Consider the following 14,900-nt stretch of genomic DNA (forward strand, 5'->3'; position numbering starts at 1 on the left):
AACTTAACGGCACTTACTATAACTATAATTTTTTTTTTTACATCTACACCAAAATTTTATGTAAACTTATTATTAACATTATGATTTCAAACGTTTCCAAAGACGGATCTATGATTAAATTAACGGAAACTTGCGTTAAGAGCAATTCTGAATAGAATCATAAGACTTTGGTTGTAAAAATATTCATATTTAATAAATCTATAAAAACATGATAATAAATGAACCATGTAAACAAAATTTGCTGCCCCACATTGATGGTCTGTCCTCTTCTGGTTTAGGTTTAGGAATAAATATCGTAAAAGAAATTTTAGGCACCATCTGAATATCAACACGAGATGCCATGCGCTGTAACATTGTGGGTATAATTCCATCCATAGCGACTTTCCCACTTTTTTCCACTTGACTCCCCGGATGATTATGGTGGTTACCGTCAGGCTTAATGATCAGAATGAGGCTCAAATGCTCTTTAGCAAGCATTTTTATTCCTAAACTAGCTGTATCTTTCACAGAATCCTTGCCATGAGTTCTTCTTTGCTATGAAAGTCGCTTAGTTGTACATCATTCGAGCCATTATCAAAATTTCCCAAACCTTGATTATACATATATCTAAATTCTCCAATACTACAATACTTTGTCGTTTAATTTTTAATTTTATTTTATTTTTGGGCTTGGTTTTCTTTTCCATTTTTTTTTTGAAGGGTGGGGGATGGGAAAACGTTTTAGGGAGAGGGGTTTTGACCATGTCTAAAGAGTTTCTCCAAACAGTTTACTTAGAGAATTACTTATACACAATGTTAAATAATCCTTAATAAATTAATTTACACAAGAGTGGTTTGTTGTTGTTGTTGTTGTTGAAAACAATGCTCTACATAGTTAATATTTAATAAATTTAAAAATTAAAACTAAAAGCGAATGTTGTTATGAAATTTGTTTAGATCATTTTTTGTTTATTTGTTTTTGGAACGGGTTTGTTATCTCTTTTCTTTGTTGTTTGTTTGATGACAAAGTGCAACTCGCTAGGTGCGTGCGTCTATAATTATTTTTTCTTTTTTTTATATATATTTTTGATACATATGTATGTTTGTTTTGTGTGTGTGTCTGTGTTTGTATATATATATATTATATTATATGTATTCATTTTTTTGTTTCTTTGGGATTTACTGTGATATTTCTTTGTTGGTAAGTTTTGTAAATTTGATTGCTCTTTTTATTGTATTTTTTTATCGTAATCATTTCTATGTATCTATTTGCATATCTTTTTTTGGTTTTCCCTTCTTTAAGTAAATTTTTACTTTTAAATTCTCTTATTTTTTCTCTTGTAATATTTAAGTGCATGCTTATAGCTTAAACTAAACCAAAAAAAAAAAAAAAGAAATAGAATATATATAATTTAACAGAAGATCAAAATTGTGTCTGTGTGTGTGTGTGTGAATTCACATGGTTTTTTGGTTTTTAGTTTCTTTGATTTCCTTTGTTTGCAACTTCATAAAATTGTTCACTATTTTTTGTAATTTCCCTAAAATTTATAGATTTAAAATATTTTGTCCCACAAGATTCTTTTTGTTTTAGTTGTTGTTGTCTGAACGGCCTTAAATCAATATTAAGCTACAGTAAAATATTTTCAATACGCGCTGCGAAGCTTTTTGTTTACTTTTTATTTTTTAAATACTTATAGTTCTTAACTATTCAATTAACTACCAAGTAATATTTTGTATAATTTCGAACTCGAAAAATTTTACTTGCTAAAAATAAAACACGAAACAATCGAAAACCAACTTATCAGAAGTTTTATTGGTTTTAAATTTAGTTTCGATTTTTGGTTTGCTGTTCATTTTTATTTTTTAATTTTTTGGTTTTCTTGCTTAGCAGTCTAGAGATTTGAATAGCATCAGTAAAGTTTAAATTTTTGTAAATTGCTGTAAAAGCAATTTATTAAAAGTTCAATATAAAGAAAAACATTATTATTGTTACCAGAAGAAAGCTTTGAGTGTGGATTTTCATTTATTTTGTTTGGTTTTTTGGTTTTCTTTTTTAATATACGGTTTTTGTATTTTTGTTGGTTTAAAGGCAAAAGCAGCCGAATTTTTTTGTTTTACTTTTCTTGATTTCGGGTTGGGTTTAGTTTTTGTGTGTTTAGCAAACTCATAAAATGAGCAACTACTCGTTAAGGATCAAAAATACTCATACTCATCCAGCAATCACAATGTATCCCTAAATAAAAAACATCTCACTACGGCGACAAGAAACAAGTTTCAATTTAAATGGTTTTTGAAAAATAAAAACTAAAATTCGATTTGAATTTACTTCTCAACGGCGTTGCCATTTCTCATTTTTTCTATCCCTTTCAATAAAAAATTTTACTTGACAAACACTGGAAAAATTTGTAACCGAAATTTTGAATTAAGCTTAAAGTAAAATAATACTAAGAGTCGTAAAATAAAATTGCTTTTAGCAAACTTTCATAATTTAAAAAGGCTTGAAATTTCAACAAAATTTGTTTCAAAATCAGAAAATTTCTAGAAGTTTTAGACATAAGAGAATACTTTAAGTTTGGAAGAAACAGCAAACTAAAAATAAATTGAAAAAATATTGTTTCTTATGGAAAAAGATAACTTTTTTGTAATTTTTGCTATTTTCTTTCTTCATTGACACTTATTTCTTAGTTGCCATTACCATATCTAATGCTTAAAAAGTTCAATAACTTGATGTGGTTCCCCTTTTCAATTTCATTTCATGCTTTTAGTATTTTTTTCCTTTGGTATTTCTATCACATGCTTTGCATTTCGGCTGCTCAATACGTGTGTCTCTGTGTGTGTGTGGCAACAAAATGCACTGCTTGCCGGAGTCAAAGATCAACAAAATATATCAGTTCTAATTCTAATTTCTACGATTTGGTTTTGTTGGCAAAAAAAAAAGCATTTAAAAGAGTTGAAAAGGGAAATCGAGGGGTTAAAAGAATTCGAAAGGTAGAAAGAATTTTGATTTTGATTATGATTTTGAGGTGGCAAGCAGTGCGAATTGTGACTTTGTAATGTATTTGGATGTCGCTTAAAGCTTCTCCAGATCTGGCTGATTGGGTTCAGTTGGACTTATCGGTGACATCTCAACGCTATCCAAAAGCGGTGTCTTCTCTTCGCTGCAATTGCTGCCAGTGGCATCATCCATGTCCATGACAAAGATGCGAGAGAGTTCAGCGCCACTAGGAGTCAGCTTGGAGGGTGATTCATCCACGGAGCTGTTGTTGCTGGTGCTGCTGCTATTGCTGGTGCTGCTGCTGACATTGAGTGCCTGATCCATGGATTTGGAGGGCGTGCGGTAACTGCTGTTATTGCTGCTGCTGTTGCTGTTGCCACTGTTGTTGTTGGTGCTGGTTGTTGCGGTTGTTGATAATGGAGCGGAGGGAGCTTTGGCTACTAAATTCGTTTGGCAGCAGGCCAGGGTAAGAGTGGCCAACGAAGTGGTCTTAATATTGGTCGTCTTTAGTTGATTGGTAATGGAACAACTGCTCCAGCGACCACCAGGCGCCTGATGTGTCACCTGTTGTTGTTGATGATGATGATGATGTTGATGTTGTTGCTGGTGGTGGTGGTGATTCGCCCGGTTATGACAATGTCCTTGCTGTCCCTGATGGCCCTGTATATGACCATGGCTATGGGCATGCGATGAACTTGATACTGATGCCGATGATGATGCATTATTGTCATCGTTGAAGCTCATCTCATCCTCACTGTGCGTATTATTGATGGCCGTTTGCTTGAGTCGCACCAAATGTCGCTCTGAATACGATTTGCGGGCATCCATTACCCTTAAATAATCAGATGATTCACCCAAATCTTCGCTCTTAGAGCTGCAGTAGCGTCTGCCCGAGGTGGTCGCATTGCCACTGCCATTGCCACAAAAACTTGTCGTCACACTCAGCATTTGTTGGCTGCCACTCAATGAGCGTCGTACATTGACCTGAGTGCTGCTGCTGCTGCGGCACTCGTATTGATTGTCTCGCAGCGAACTCGGCGAGAGTCGTGGTGAATGGGGCGAGTTGTTCTCCATTAGCGAATCATTACTTTTGGCTATGCGATTCTTGCGATAAAATTTACTATCTCGCCACAAAGTCTGGCGTCCAGTGCGTTGCATTTCCATGCTGCATGTGGCAGTGGCACTAGTGGGCGAATCCTGACTCGATGTCTTGCTGATCCGAAACGAGGCATGAGTCAACTTCTTATACTTTTCGCTCTGCATATTGACGCGATTATCAGAATGTGTTCGATCGGCCATCGGCATGAAAGCATTATCGATGCGTCGCTCTTCCTCCAGAGAGCGGAAGGCCATACGATTCACATGCTTCAAGTGCTGCTTATCCGAATTACGCTTGGGCGACATGTCCTCAAAGGAGCTGACCTAAAGTAATGAAAAACATAATTAAAATATTCATTTCGGACTTAAAGTTTTTTTTGACACTCACCCTATACTTTTGGGAAAAGACCTCAATCATGCCAGATCTCTTTGATGGCGATGTGGTATATATGGAATTCTGATCATTGACCAGTATCTTGGGCGGATCAAACTGTTGCTGTTGGGTGGGATTCTGTGAGTGCTGTTGCTCCCGTTGACCCTGATTCCCTGTCGATGCCAGGGAAGAACTGCTCGAATTACTAGTGGCTGTGACTAGAATTTTTGGTGAAAGGGATACAGGAAACTGTTGGGGTCGCATGTTGCCCAATGAGCCACAGCCGACAGAACCGGAAGAGGTGGAACCCGAACCGGACATGGCATCATCAATGTGCAGAAAATTGCTTGGAGAACTCTCACGACATGGCGAAGAAATGGCCGAATCCTGTGAGACCATACTACGGGGTATGGTTGCCAATTCAAGGCAAGTTTCATTGCCTCCCGTTGTTGTGGCAATAATAATATCCTCAACTCCTTCATCAATCGGTGACGAGATGGATTGGAAACTGCTTAGACGTATGCTTGATGACCCAATCGACAAATCGTTATCAGTGAGCGAACCAAATGCTGAATCCTGTGACGGATTACTACGACCATATTTGAGACACTTGAGCGAGTATTCCAGACGACGACTCTTGGAGTTCTTATAATTGCACATATCTGCAGTGAGCTGATGATTGAACGAGGCTCCACTAACAGAGGCAGATGCTGGGTTCGATGACGGAGCATATAGACGCTGAGCCTGGGCTGAGCCACTGGCCACTTCATCATCATCTGCCTCGACACCCAACTCTCTAGCCTCCACCCCAATGCCCAGCTCTCCTTCATCCTCCTCCTCCTCTCCCTCGTCCAGTCCCCCTTCGGCCAGCATTACATCTAGGTTACTTTGACTGCTGGTGCTGCAACGTATAATGGGCGGCTCCTGAATGCTATTGTCATCGGAGTATAGGGCTGCATGGTCACAATAGTGTATGGGTGACTCGTTGGCCGATGAATGCCAGTGCTGCAATCGGAGCAGGCTCTGTCGATGCTGCTGATGCTGGCAACTGCCGCCTCCACCCACGACAATCTCCTCGAGCAGACCCTCCTCCGAGTCGCTTGATATGTCAAATGAGTCCATTGTTCGGCTGATTCTAAGAGTGGTTATATATATATGCATATGTACATAGTTTGATGTGGAAGAGAGTGTGTGAAAGAGAAATAACAATCAGCAATGGTTTTCTGACATTCATCGTCATCGATGCATGACCCAATCCCCAATCCTCATACCCAACCCAGCTCTAAGCCATGGAATGGCACCTGAATTCACATTCAGATTCAGATTCAGCCATGTCATGGCTTTTGCTTTATTGTTTGGTGGTTGAGTGAGGGTGAATAAGTGTGTGTGTGTGTCTGACTTTTGTGTGTGTGTGTGTGTGTGTGTGGATAAGTGAGTATATGGACGTACATGAGTGGGCGTGGGCACTTCGATTTGAATTTGTGGTGGTGCTGCTGCTGCTGCTGCATTGAAAGCGACAAATACGTGCGTGATTTAAATTAAAGCTCAGGAATCCATTGCTACATACATACATATGCACATATGTACATACTCTCATCGAAGAGTTTGTCAATAGCAACCAGATTGATATCTAGCATCAATAGGAAATCCCTTCATATATTATTTACTTTGCTTGTATTCTTTTAAAAGTCAGTTTGTTGAGCAAACATTTCTGAATTTCTTACGTAACTAAAAAGAAATGTTAGAATTTCTTCTCAGCCTTAAACTCATTTACTAAAATCCTACAAATTTAAAACATTTACTTCCTTAGTTTAAAGATAAAGTTGGCCTAAATTTAATGTCTATAAATTTGTATTATTATTATTATATCTAAATGTCGAAGATTTGACCGAAATAAAACTTATTTTTAAGCCAAGCCCAAGGGCTACGACAATTTAATTTATGCTTACAAGTACATATATTTTTTATTCTAGTATAAAAAGGCTTTAAAAGGTTTGAAAATGTTCCTAATAAAACTTTTCAGCGACTGTTTAATGAGGGAACACTTAAATTTTGAATAGAAATTGCCCTAATCGGCTTAGAATTATATTGTATGTTTATTTTTAGAAAGGTTATATTATTATTCTCATTACATTAAAATAATCAATCATTACAATTAAATTATTGCGTCCAAAGCCTAATTTTGTTTGGAATTTTTACCTCCCCCATAAGTCAAACCAAATCCAACCCCAAAAAGTATGCTACAATATAAACCTCTAAGCCTAGCCTGAAAGCAAAGCCAAGTGTAATAATTGTTTATACTTCTGCAATGAAATATACATTGAGTATTAACAAATTTTGAGTTTGCGTTTAAGTTAATTGAAAAATACTTGCTCTATTGATCACCCAGCTCTACATGACATCATAATGTCATTAATTTCCAGCTCAGTAAATATATAGGTAGCTTGTTTGATTAAAATCTGATATAACCTTTAAAAGGATTTTTTCTTCGGATTTAAAATTGATTTATACAAATTGGCTCACACAGTTGGTATGGAAAGGTTGAAAAGTAAGTCGTATCATAGATAGGAAGAGGAATTCACGAATTATAGTTCTAGTTGAATGCATTTGCCAATAATTCTAAAAAAATGTCTTTTTTTTATGTAAATCTCTAAATAAAGCAATTTTGCAAAAATAACTAGTTATTCTATCTGTTTAAAATACATGCTACATTTCAAAGCAATAAACATTTATTTATGCACATAAAATATTATTCAAATGCAATATTTATTAAAATTAGATGTATCTCATATATCATGCATCAAAATTAAATGAACAGAAATTCAAAAATAAAATAAAAGCGTAAAATGAATGCAAATATTGTCAATGATAATAGGAAGCAATTGTAGGAAATATGCGAATTGCGCATGCAGAAATTTTGGTTATATACCCTTGCAGTTGTTTTTTTTTAATCAACTATGTAAAACCTTTAGTGACATATAAAGTATCACATGAGGTAAATACCATATTCATGAATAAACTTTTAATCAGAAATCAAAAGCCCTTTATTTATAACAAATTTTATATTATATTTTTGACCATATATTCAAGCAGTTCATGATAGCCCTAGGACTAATATTGATTATCTTCAGAGAGAAAGCCTTATCAAAGAAGAACTTCTAAGTGTGAAATAAACTAAAACTGGAAACTGCTAAGGTACTTTTTATGTACAATCTTTTTTATTTATTTAACCAGATTTTTAATTTTATCTATTGAATAAGTCTATCTAGCATAAGAAAAAGGCAAACTTATCTGATTTTGATCGTTGAATTTTGGTAATTATGAGTATAAATAAATTTTTAAGTACCTAATTGAGACTGCCGAAAGTTTTTCTGAACCCAAAATATTCAGTTAAATGTAATTAGTTTTGCCTACTCGAGTTCAAGATTTTTAGGAATAAACATAAAAAATTCGGTGACTTTTAATAATAATTGCGTTTTTTATATTAATTCGCCAAAATTTTACTAGTTAGTAATCCGTCAACTACGTAGCTAAAATTTAAATTAATTTTATCGTTGTATATTTCTTTAAGTGATTCCTCAAGAAAACATTAGATGTCATCTTATACCTATGTAAGTTTCGTAAATAATTATAATTATATTTCGAAAACTATTACTTCTTTATAAGAACAAAAATATTTAATATATGATTATTTTTGAATATAGGTATTATAAGATTTTTGCTTATATATAGATTTTCGCTGACTTATTTCAAATACTTTTAAAATACTTTTGCAAGGGTATATAAACATCGGTGAACCGAAGTTATTTTTTGGAATGATTTTATTTTATTTGTGCTTTTGGTTGATTGGTTAGTTGGTTTTTTTATTTTGTGTTTTTTTGTGGTGGTTTTTGGCGGTAACAAACAAACAAAAACAAAAAAAAAAATGATGCCACTTACCACGTTTTTGTTGCTAATAACAAGTTTTGTCTTTCATGATTTTCCATTTGATTTCATACAAAAATTGCATTTCGGTACAAAAATTTGTTGGGAATAATTGGTTTTTGTTTTCTCTATATATATATTGATTTGATTTTGGTTTTTCTTTTTCGTTTTTTGGTTTATGGGTGAGTTTTTTTTTGTGAGTTGCTTTCGTATTTTTAGTTAGTTTTTTTTTTGATGCTTTAGTTTGTTTGGTTTGGTTTTTTCTTTTATGTTGGTTTTCAGATGAAAAATGTTCTTAGTTTATTTGGTGTTTTTTTCTGTTTTTGTTAGTACATACGAAAGACTTCATAGGGCGCAGGTGGAACACTTTTGTTGTTGCAGTTGAGATGATGTTTGTTAAAGTTGGAATTGTTGGTTGGTTGGTTGGTTGGTTGGTTGGTGGTCGTTGTTGTATTTGTTGTGGTTATATATTTATATATAGAGATTGTTTGTTTGTTTTTTTTTTTTTTTTGGTTTTTACGGGTTATGTAAATAAACAAATGCAGAAATGCAAAAGTTTGTAAATCAAAAACAAAACACACACATATGTTAGATAAACAAAAATGAAAGTTGATAGACATTCAAGAGCTGAACGATATGTATCAATTATGTATTGTAGATGATGAGATTGGTGTAACGGTAACGGTATTCTGCTAGGGATCGCAACACTAAGACACATAGTTAGTTTGTTGTTGAATGTAGTAGTAGTAGTAGTTATTAGTTAGTATTTGTAGTAGTAGTAGTAGTAGTAGAGAGTAGGAAGAAAGAGTAAAGAGTTATGGCATACGGAAAAAATTATATATACTTTAGTTTGAAAAAATTCCTCAACTACATGACAAAAAAAAAAAATCAAGAAACAATTGATTGTTTAAAAATTTGTTTGTTTAAGTAAATAAAACATGCGATTTGTAATTATTTAAATTTAGGCAGCAGATTTAATTTACACTGAGACAGATTGAGAGGTACGAGAGAGATAAAATTATTGAGAGAGATAGAGAGAAAGAGAGAACGAGATAGAGATTTTCAGCGAGAGATGCGTTAATATACATGAGAGGCAAACGGATGAGCACAATTTGACGGTAATATTTTTCTTTTCTCTTACAATTTTATTTTTATTACTTAATTATATTCTTGTCTTGTATGCATAAATTTGCAGTCTGGGTCAAAGTCAGAGAGAAAGAGTGAAAGAGATAGAGCGAATGAGAGATAGAGGCCCTGCATATTATCATAATTATTAACAGGACACAGGTGTACACACACACACACATACGCACACACATTTTCACATTTACACTCAACCCAGTTTATGAGCCGACTTAGTTGGTTGAACAAGTTAGTTTCTCCTTCCCCTCTTTTCTCATTTACCTTTTGTGAGTGGTCTTTATACCCTCATATAACCACATATCTAAAGGGTATACCACACATCTTAGAAGATTATTGGGAAGGTGAATTTATTTAAAAATGAAATCAAAGTTGTTAAACCCAATACAGCCCTAGCTAAAAATCTTTACATATTATTTTTGAAGCCGTTTGAGTTGACTTATATATTTTTAATATTTCTTTAATTTTTGTTTTTAGGTTTCTAAACTTAATGTTGTTAAAGTTAATATATTTCCAGCTAAAAATCTTTAAGAACTCTAAATATTATTAGTAATTTTAAACTCTGGAGTTTTTTTTTTCGAAAATTTGAAACTGTTTTAATGAACTGAAATTTGATAAAAAGATTTCTGAATACTTTTGAAAATGTTGCCAAGAAATGTTGAACTTTTCGAAACTATTTAAGAAACAGAACGTAGGTTGTAAAATTTTATTACTATTTTATATCTTTACTTATATTCATTTATTTATATGAACCTTTGATTAATGAAAAAATATAAATAATCTACATAATTCAGCACAAACTTTCTATAAAACTATTCAAAAGATTTTGTGTCACTTAAGGAAGCATCAGAAAAGGTCCATTAATTCAGCTTAAAGGGTAAACTAAAGTCGACGTGTGTTACTTTATTTTTCTTTTTATATATGTAGATAAAATGTGTTTATTAAGGGGTTGAGTTAAGGAAAATGGCGCATATAAAAAATATTTAATGTTTCATTGTATATAGAAATTTAAAATGAAAGGTACTATAATATTTCATAAAGTAAATCGAAAAATATTGTACCCTTAGCCTGCCGGGAGATGGTTTAATTTTATGAAAAATTTAGCCAATCAGACAAGAGACGGTCCGCAGTCATTTTAGAAAAGTCTACGAGTAGTTTCATTATTATTATATTCACCTGCATACAAGACATAAACATCTCACACCACAAAATCAAGACCTATGACAGCAAAAACATTTTCACGACGATGACCTTTTTCTCTTTGGACTATGAAGTGTTTGATGGTGTTGTTTGTGGGTGATTTACTTGTACATACATACATAATAAAGATTAATATGTAGAGGTAAAATGTGATGCAGTATACAGGTGAGAGTGAGAGTTTTGTTGATTTGATTTTAGCATTTTGAACGGAATTTGGTTTTGTTGTTGTAGTTAAGGCATAGCAAAACGAGCTGATGGCTAAATGAATATCAACTTACCCAGTGCGTCGATCATGTGGCGTAGAGGGCGGTGTACAGGGTGAGCTGGCCTCGCTGAATGAGTTACCCAATGAGGCGCATTGACGTTTCTTGACGGCATGCAACAGATTCAATGTCGATCTGCTGAGACTTGGCTTAATTGTCTACAAGAAGATATAAGCGCATTACTTTCTAGCTAAGAGATAGATGATGATTAACTAAAGATACTCACACTAAAACAGGGACCACGCAGCTCTCTTAAATCAATGCTGCGAAAGAGATCGCACAGGACTAAGTCCTCAACGGAGGGGCAAACGCCGCTTGGCGGCTCAAATATAAGACCCAAGATTTCTAGAATCTATTAAAAAATAAAAATTTTTAACGTATTTTCAAATTTTTTTTATTTTTTTGTTTGTCACTCACCTGGCCAATTTGTGGATAATGCTGTAGCTCCATTTCGAGCACCCGCATGGACGGTTTTGGTGTGGTCAATTCTTGGCCCGTGCACATTTCATACAGCAGATGGCCAAAACATATTATATCGACATTTTCAATTTCTGTTTCCGAACGCGACCACATGACGGCATTTATGCGAGAACTGAGACCCAAAAGGCCATTCTCAAGGCCCGATAATCTGACAAAAAGAAAGAAAATAAAAAAACTTATTAAAAACCAACGTCAATTGAAATGCACAATTAAATGTGAATCATTTTACGTTCAGCACTCCCCAATCCCCAAAGTTATGCAACATACTTGATGAAACGACTAACAAAGAGGTGGTTAGAGGTGAAACGAATTGTTGGGGGTTGGGTTTCGTATTTGCTTCTATATTGATGGCCAACACGTGGCACACACAAAGTGACTATTTTTATGGATTAATGTGTGAGTGAGAGGGGTGATGAATGTGCGCCAGTGCCCGAGTATGCGATGTGTGCGTCTGCTTTTATGACAAAGAGCGTATGTCAAACTTGATGTGAGATATATTATGGTAGAGACTTTTCTATTATATAGCCTGTATATGGTTACGGTTATGTTTATGGTCAAAACAGAGAATAAGAGAAGGGGTAAAGGTTTTGTTGCTGTGATCAAAAGATATTCACTGTATTCACTTGTGACCTCTAATTGGCGCCCAACGTGTGACACTATCTTGACTAATTTAGTTGGCGTGACATTGGGTTCGCTTTCACCTTTATAATTTAATATGTAAGTATCTAGGCGACGGTTCCAGATTCTTTTTGTTTGCAATGCAATCATTTTGTGAATTGAAAACAAATATTATATTAATTGAAAGCTAAAATATTGACAAGTAATTAAAATGTAAGACAAATCATGGAGACAAATTCTTTTAGAAACTAATCGGATTTCCATTTAGATTCTGATTGCATTATTGGAAACGAACACAAGATTCATAAAGAAAACTGTTCAGTAAGTATTGAAAAGAAGCTAATACTAATGTTCACACAAGAAAGTATATCCATATTTCATTTCACGAATAAAGTAATGATGAGTTTTGTTTTCGTTTACAATTGTAAATGATTTTGTCGGATTTAATTTAAGATCTGTTGTTGTTTTTGATTTCAAAGCTTACAACGATTAATTTTCAATCGTTTGTATTTTGTTCGTTGTTAATTTTATCGGTCATTCATTTTAATATCTATTTTTTTGTATGTTGAGACCAATATTAGCCATAAGTAAATAAATTGTATCTTTTCATTAATTTGCAAAATGTGTTCTTAGCAAGTAATTGAAATGAAATTGACCTGGTCTCATAGCTAATATGGAAGGCAGAGCAAAATTGTTCAAAACTTTGAATACTAAAACTATTAAAATTATACTCGTAATTGAAAACAACAAGTTCGAAATCCGTTTAGAACTGCTATCCAATTGCGTTTGAAAATGACTCGAAAACGATTTAAGGTTTCAATATGAACATTGTAAAAATTAAGTTTAAGATTTGTGTATTGCTTTTTTTCGAAAATTCAAGTAAAGTTTTATTTATTGAAAGTTATGTTACATTTTATCAGTTACGGATCCAGGAGGCATCGTTCGAGACTGGACACCTCCCGAAATGTCAATACTTCTTATAATTTCCGACTATTTTCATTTTTTTTATATCTAAAACTAGTGAGTTAGTGGCAAAATGCCTTCATCGAAAAATACTAAAATTACTGACCCGAAAAAAATGTTTTCATCCATTTGTCTTCTATATATTTTTAAAGCATGCTATGTGTTCTTAAATGACATCAATTACAATCTCATTCTAATCTACTTTTTATTTAACGCCAAGATCAATTAAAATTCCATTTTTAATTTAGTTTGCATTTGATCAAATTTGCAAAGTCAAATTAAACATGTTTTTTTTCTGTGAATTATTTCCCTTGCTATCAATCCGATTTTGAGCTTATTTATCTGTCGGTGTTTTTTCCTGATTTTTTTGTCTCTTTCCCTCTCTATCTCTCTCTCTCTCCCTCATTGTCACACTCTATTTTTCTATATATGTATATGTATGGCCAATTTATATGAAAATCACCTTATTCAGTTCGAAATGGGTCATGCAGGGCTCTGATCAAAATGAAACTTTAAACTTTAAAGGCTATATGTCTACTCCACCTATACATATACATATATATATATATTTCTGTATACATATGTGTAGGTATGTATAGCTTGCAGTTATATCAGAGCAATCGTTAGCTCTTTTTGCATGGGCCATATAAGTAAATTTCTTGGCATTTTATTTTTAAATGGCAAACAAAAAGCCCTGAAGTTTTTTTCTTTCGCCCCCTTTTCATGGCGTTAAACCCATTTGGTGTTACCCATGCGGTTGGGTAAACCGTAAAGGTGGTAGTGGGAGGTGTAAATGGAGGCGTGTCTGCTATGGGGTGGAGAGTGTGTGGATGAAATTCATTTTATATGCATTTAAAATGGCCCCAAAAAATGGGCAACGATTTTGTTGAATTGCTTTTAATTTAACATTTGCATATTTATGTAGATATATATGTATGTATGATGATAAGTGCATATCTCTTACCTTGCAGCTCCATTCTGTAATATGACATTGCCGCTGTGCAAATGACCATGAAGTGGAAATCCACGCTCTTTCAGAAAGAGTAGAGCCTCCAGTATCTGTCGGCCAAGACGTTGAACCTGACTTACTGGCAAACCATTTGGTTTCCGTGTATATTTTCTAGCCCAGGGTTCATTCCATTGAGCCTAAAGGGAAATAAATTAACATTGGTCTGACTAGGAAATTGCCTCGAACTTGCCTTATAGATAAGATCCTTGAGACTGCCACGTGAATTGAATGGTGTGACTAGGCAAGCAAAGTTATTTGAACTATTACGCAAGAATCCCAAATCCAATACAGGATAGATATACGGATGATGCAATGAGCCCAGCAATTCCATTAGTATATCTCTGGCACTTTCACTGGGCGGCAGGTCCTCGAAAGCCACACAATCGGGGGGCAGAGAAAGCAATGTCATTAGACGATCTGTGCGAACCTATAACAAAACAAATGACATGAAATAGTCACTATAGAATAACTGTCTACTTACCGATGCATCTGTGACCAGAAACCAGTTCTTGCCATGCCTCGATCCAATCTCATCTAGATGGGCAATCACCTCATAGCGACCATTGGCGCTCTGTATCCACTCTTGTGTGGCATTCAAGGCACGTTCCCGTTGGGCACGCTCTCGAGGACTTCGCTCCACAATGCCATTGCCGCTGTCCAGAGCCGAGTATTGATATTTGATATTTGGTCTGTAAATTGTTTTGAATATATATAAATTTTGAAGTCTTGCACTTGGTCTTAGTTTAATTGATGTGTTTTAAAGGTTGATTTTTTAGTAGAGAGCAAGAATATTACAACAGAAAATGTAACAAAATATTATGAATTTTTTGTAAGAGCTACAAAAATGATTCAATTATTT

General features: G+C 34.1%; 1 protein-coding gene across 7 annotated transcripts in view; it reads right to left on the reverse strand.

Moving 5' to 3' along the window:
• Positions 1-2,075: 2,075 nt before the first annotated feature.
• LOC6641790 (slowpoke-binding protein) overlaps positions 2,076-14,900 on the reverse strand; it is a 44,839-nt gene continuing 32,014 nt past the window's right edge. For 4 of the 7 annotated variants that reach the window (XM_047010970.1, XM_047010969.1, XM_023175468.2 and 1 more), the window contains 8 exons: positions 14,523-14,730; positions 14,232-14,468; positions 13,997-14,178; positions 11,389-11,599; positions 11,198-11,323; positions 10,987-11,129; positions 4,460-5,579; positions 2,076-4,395 (listed from right to left, as the gene is read on the reverse strand). In XM_047010970.1, coding sequence (XP_046866926.1) covers positions 3,049-4,395; positions 4,460-5,579; positions 10,987-11,129; positions 11,198-11,323; positions 11,389-11,599; positions 13,997-14,178; positions 14,232-14,468; positions 14,523-14,730 — 3,574 coding nt within the window. In that variant the 3' untranslated portion in view covers positions 2,076-3,048. Of the gene's footprint in view, positions 4,396-4,459; positions 5,580-8,383; positions 8,449-8,598; positions 8,735-10,986; positions 11,130-11,197; positions 11,324-11,388; positions 11,600-13,996; positions 14,179-14,231; positions 14,469-14,522; positions 14,731-14,900 lie in introns of those variants that run through there. The other 3 variants (XM_047010971.1, XM_023175472.2, XM_023175471.2) reach the window with 2 other exon arrangements.

The sequence above is a fragment of the Drosophila willistoni genome, assembly GCF_018902025.1.
Source record: "Drosophila willistoni isolate 14030-0811.24 chromosome 2R unlocalized genomic scaffold, UCI_dwil_1.1 Seg200, whole genome shotgun sequence".
NCBI lineage: Eukaryota > Metazoa > Arthropoda > Insecta > Diptera > Drosophilidae > Drosophila > Drosophila willistoni.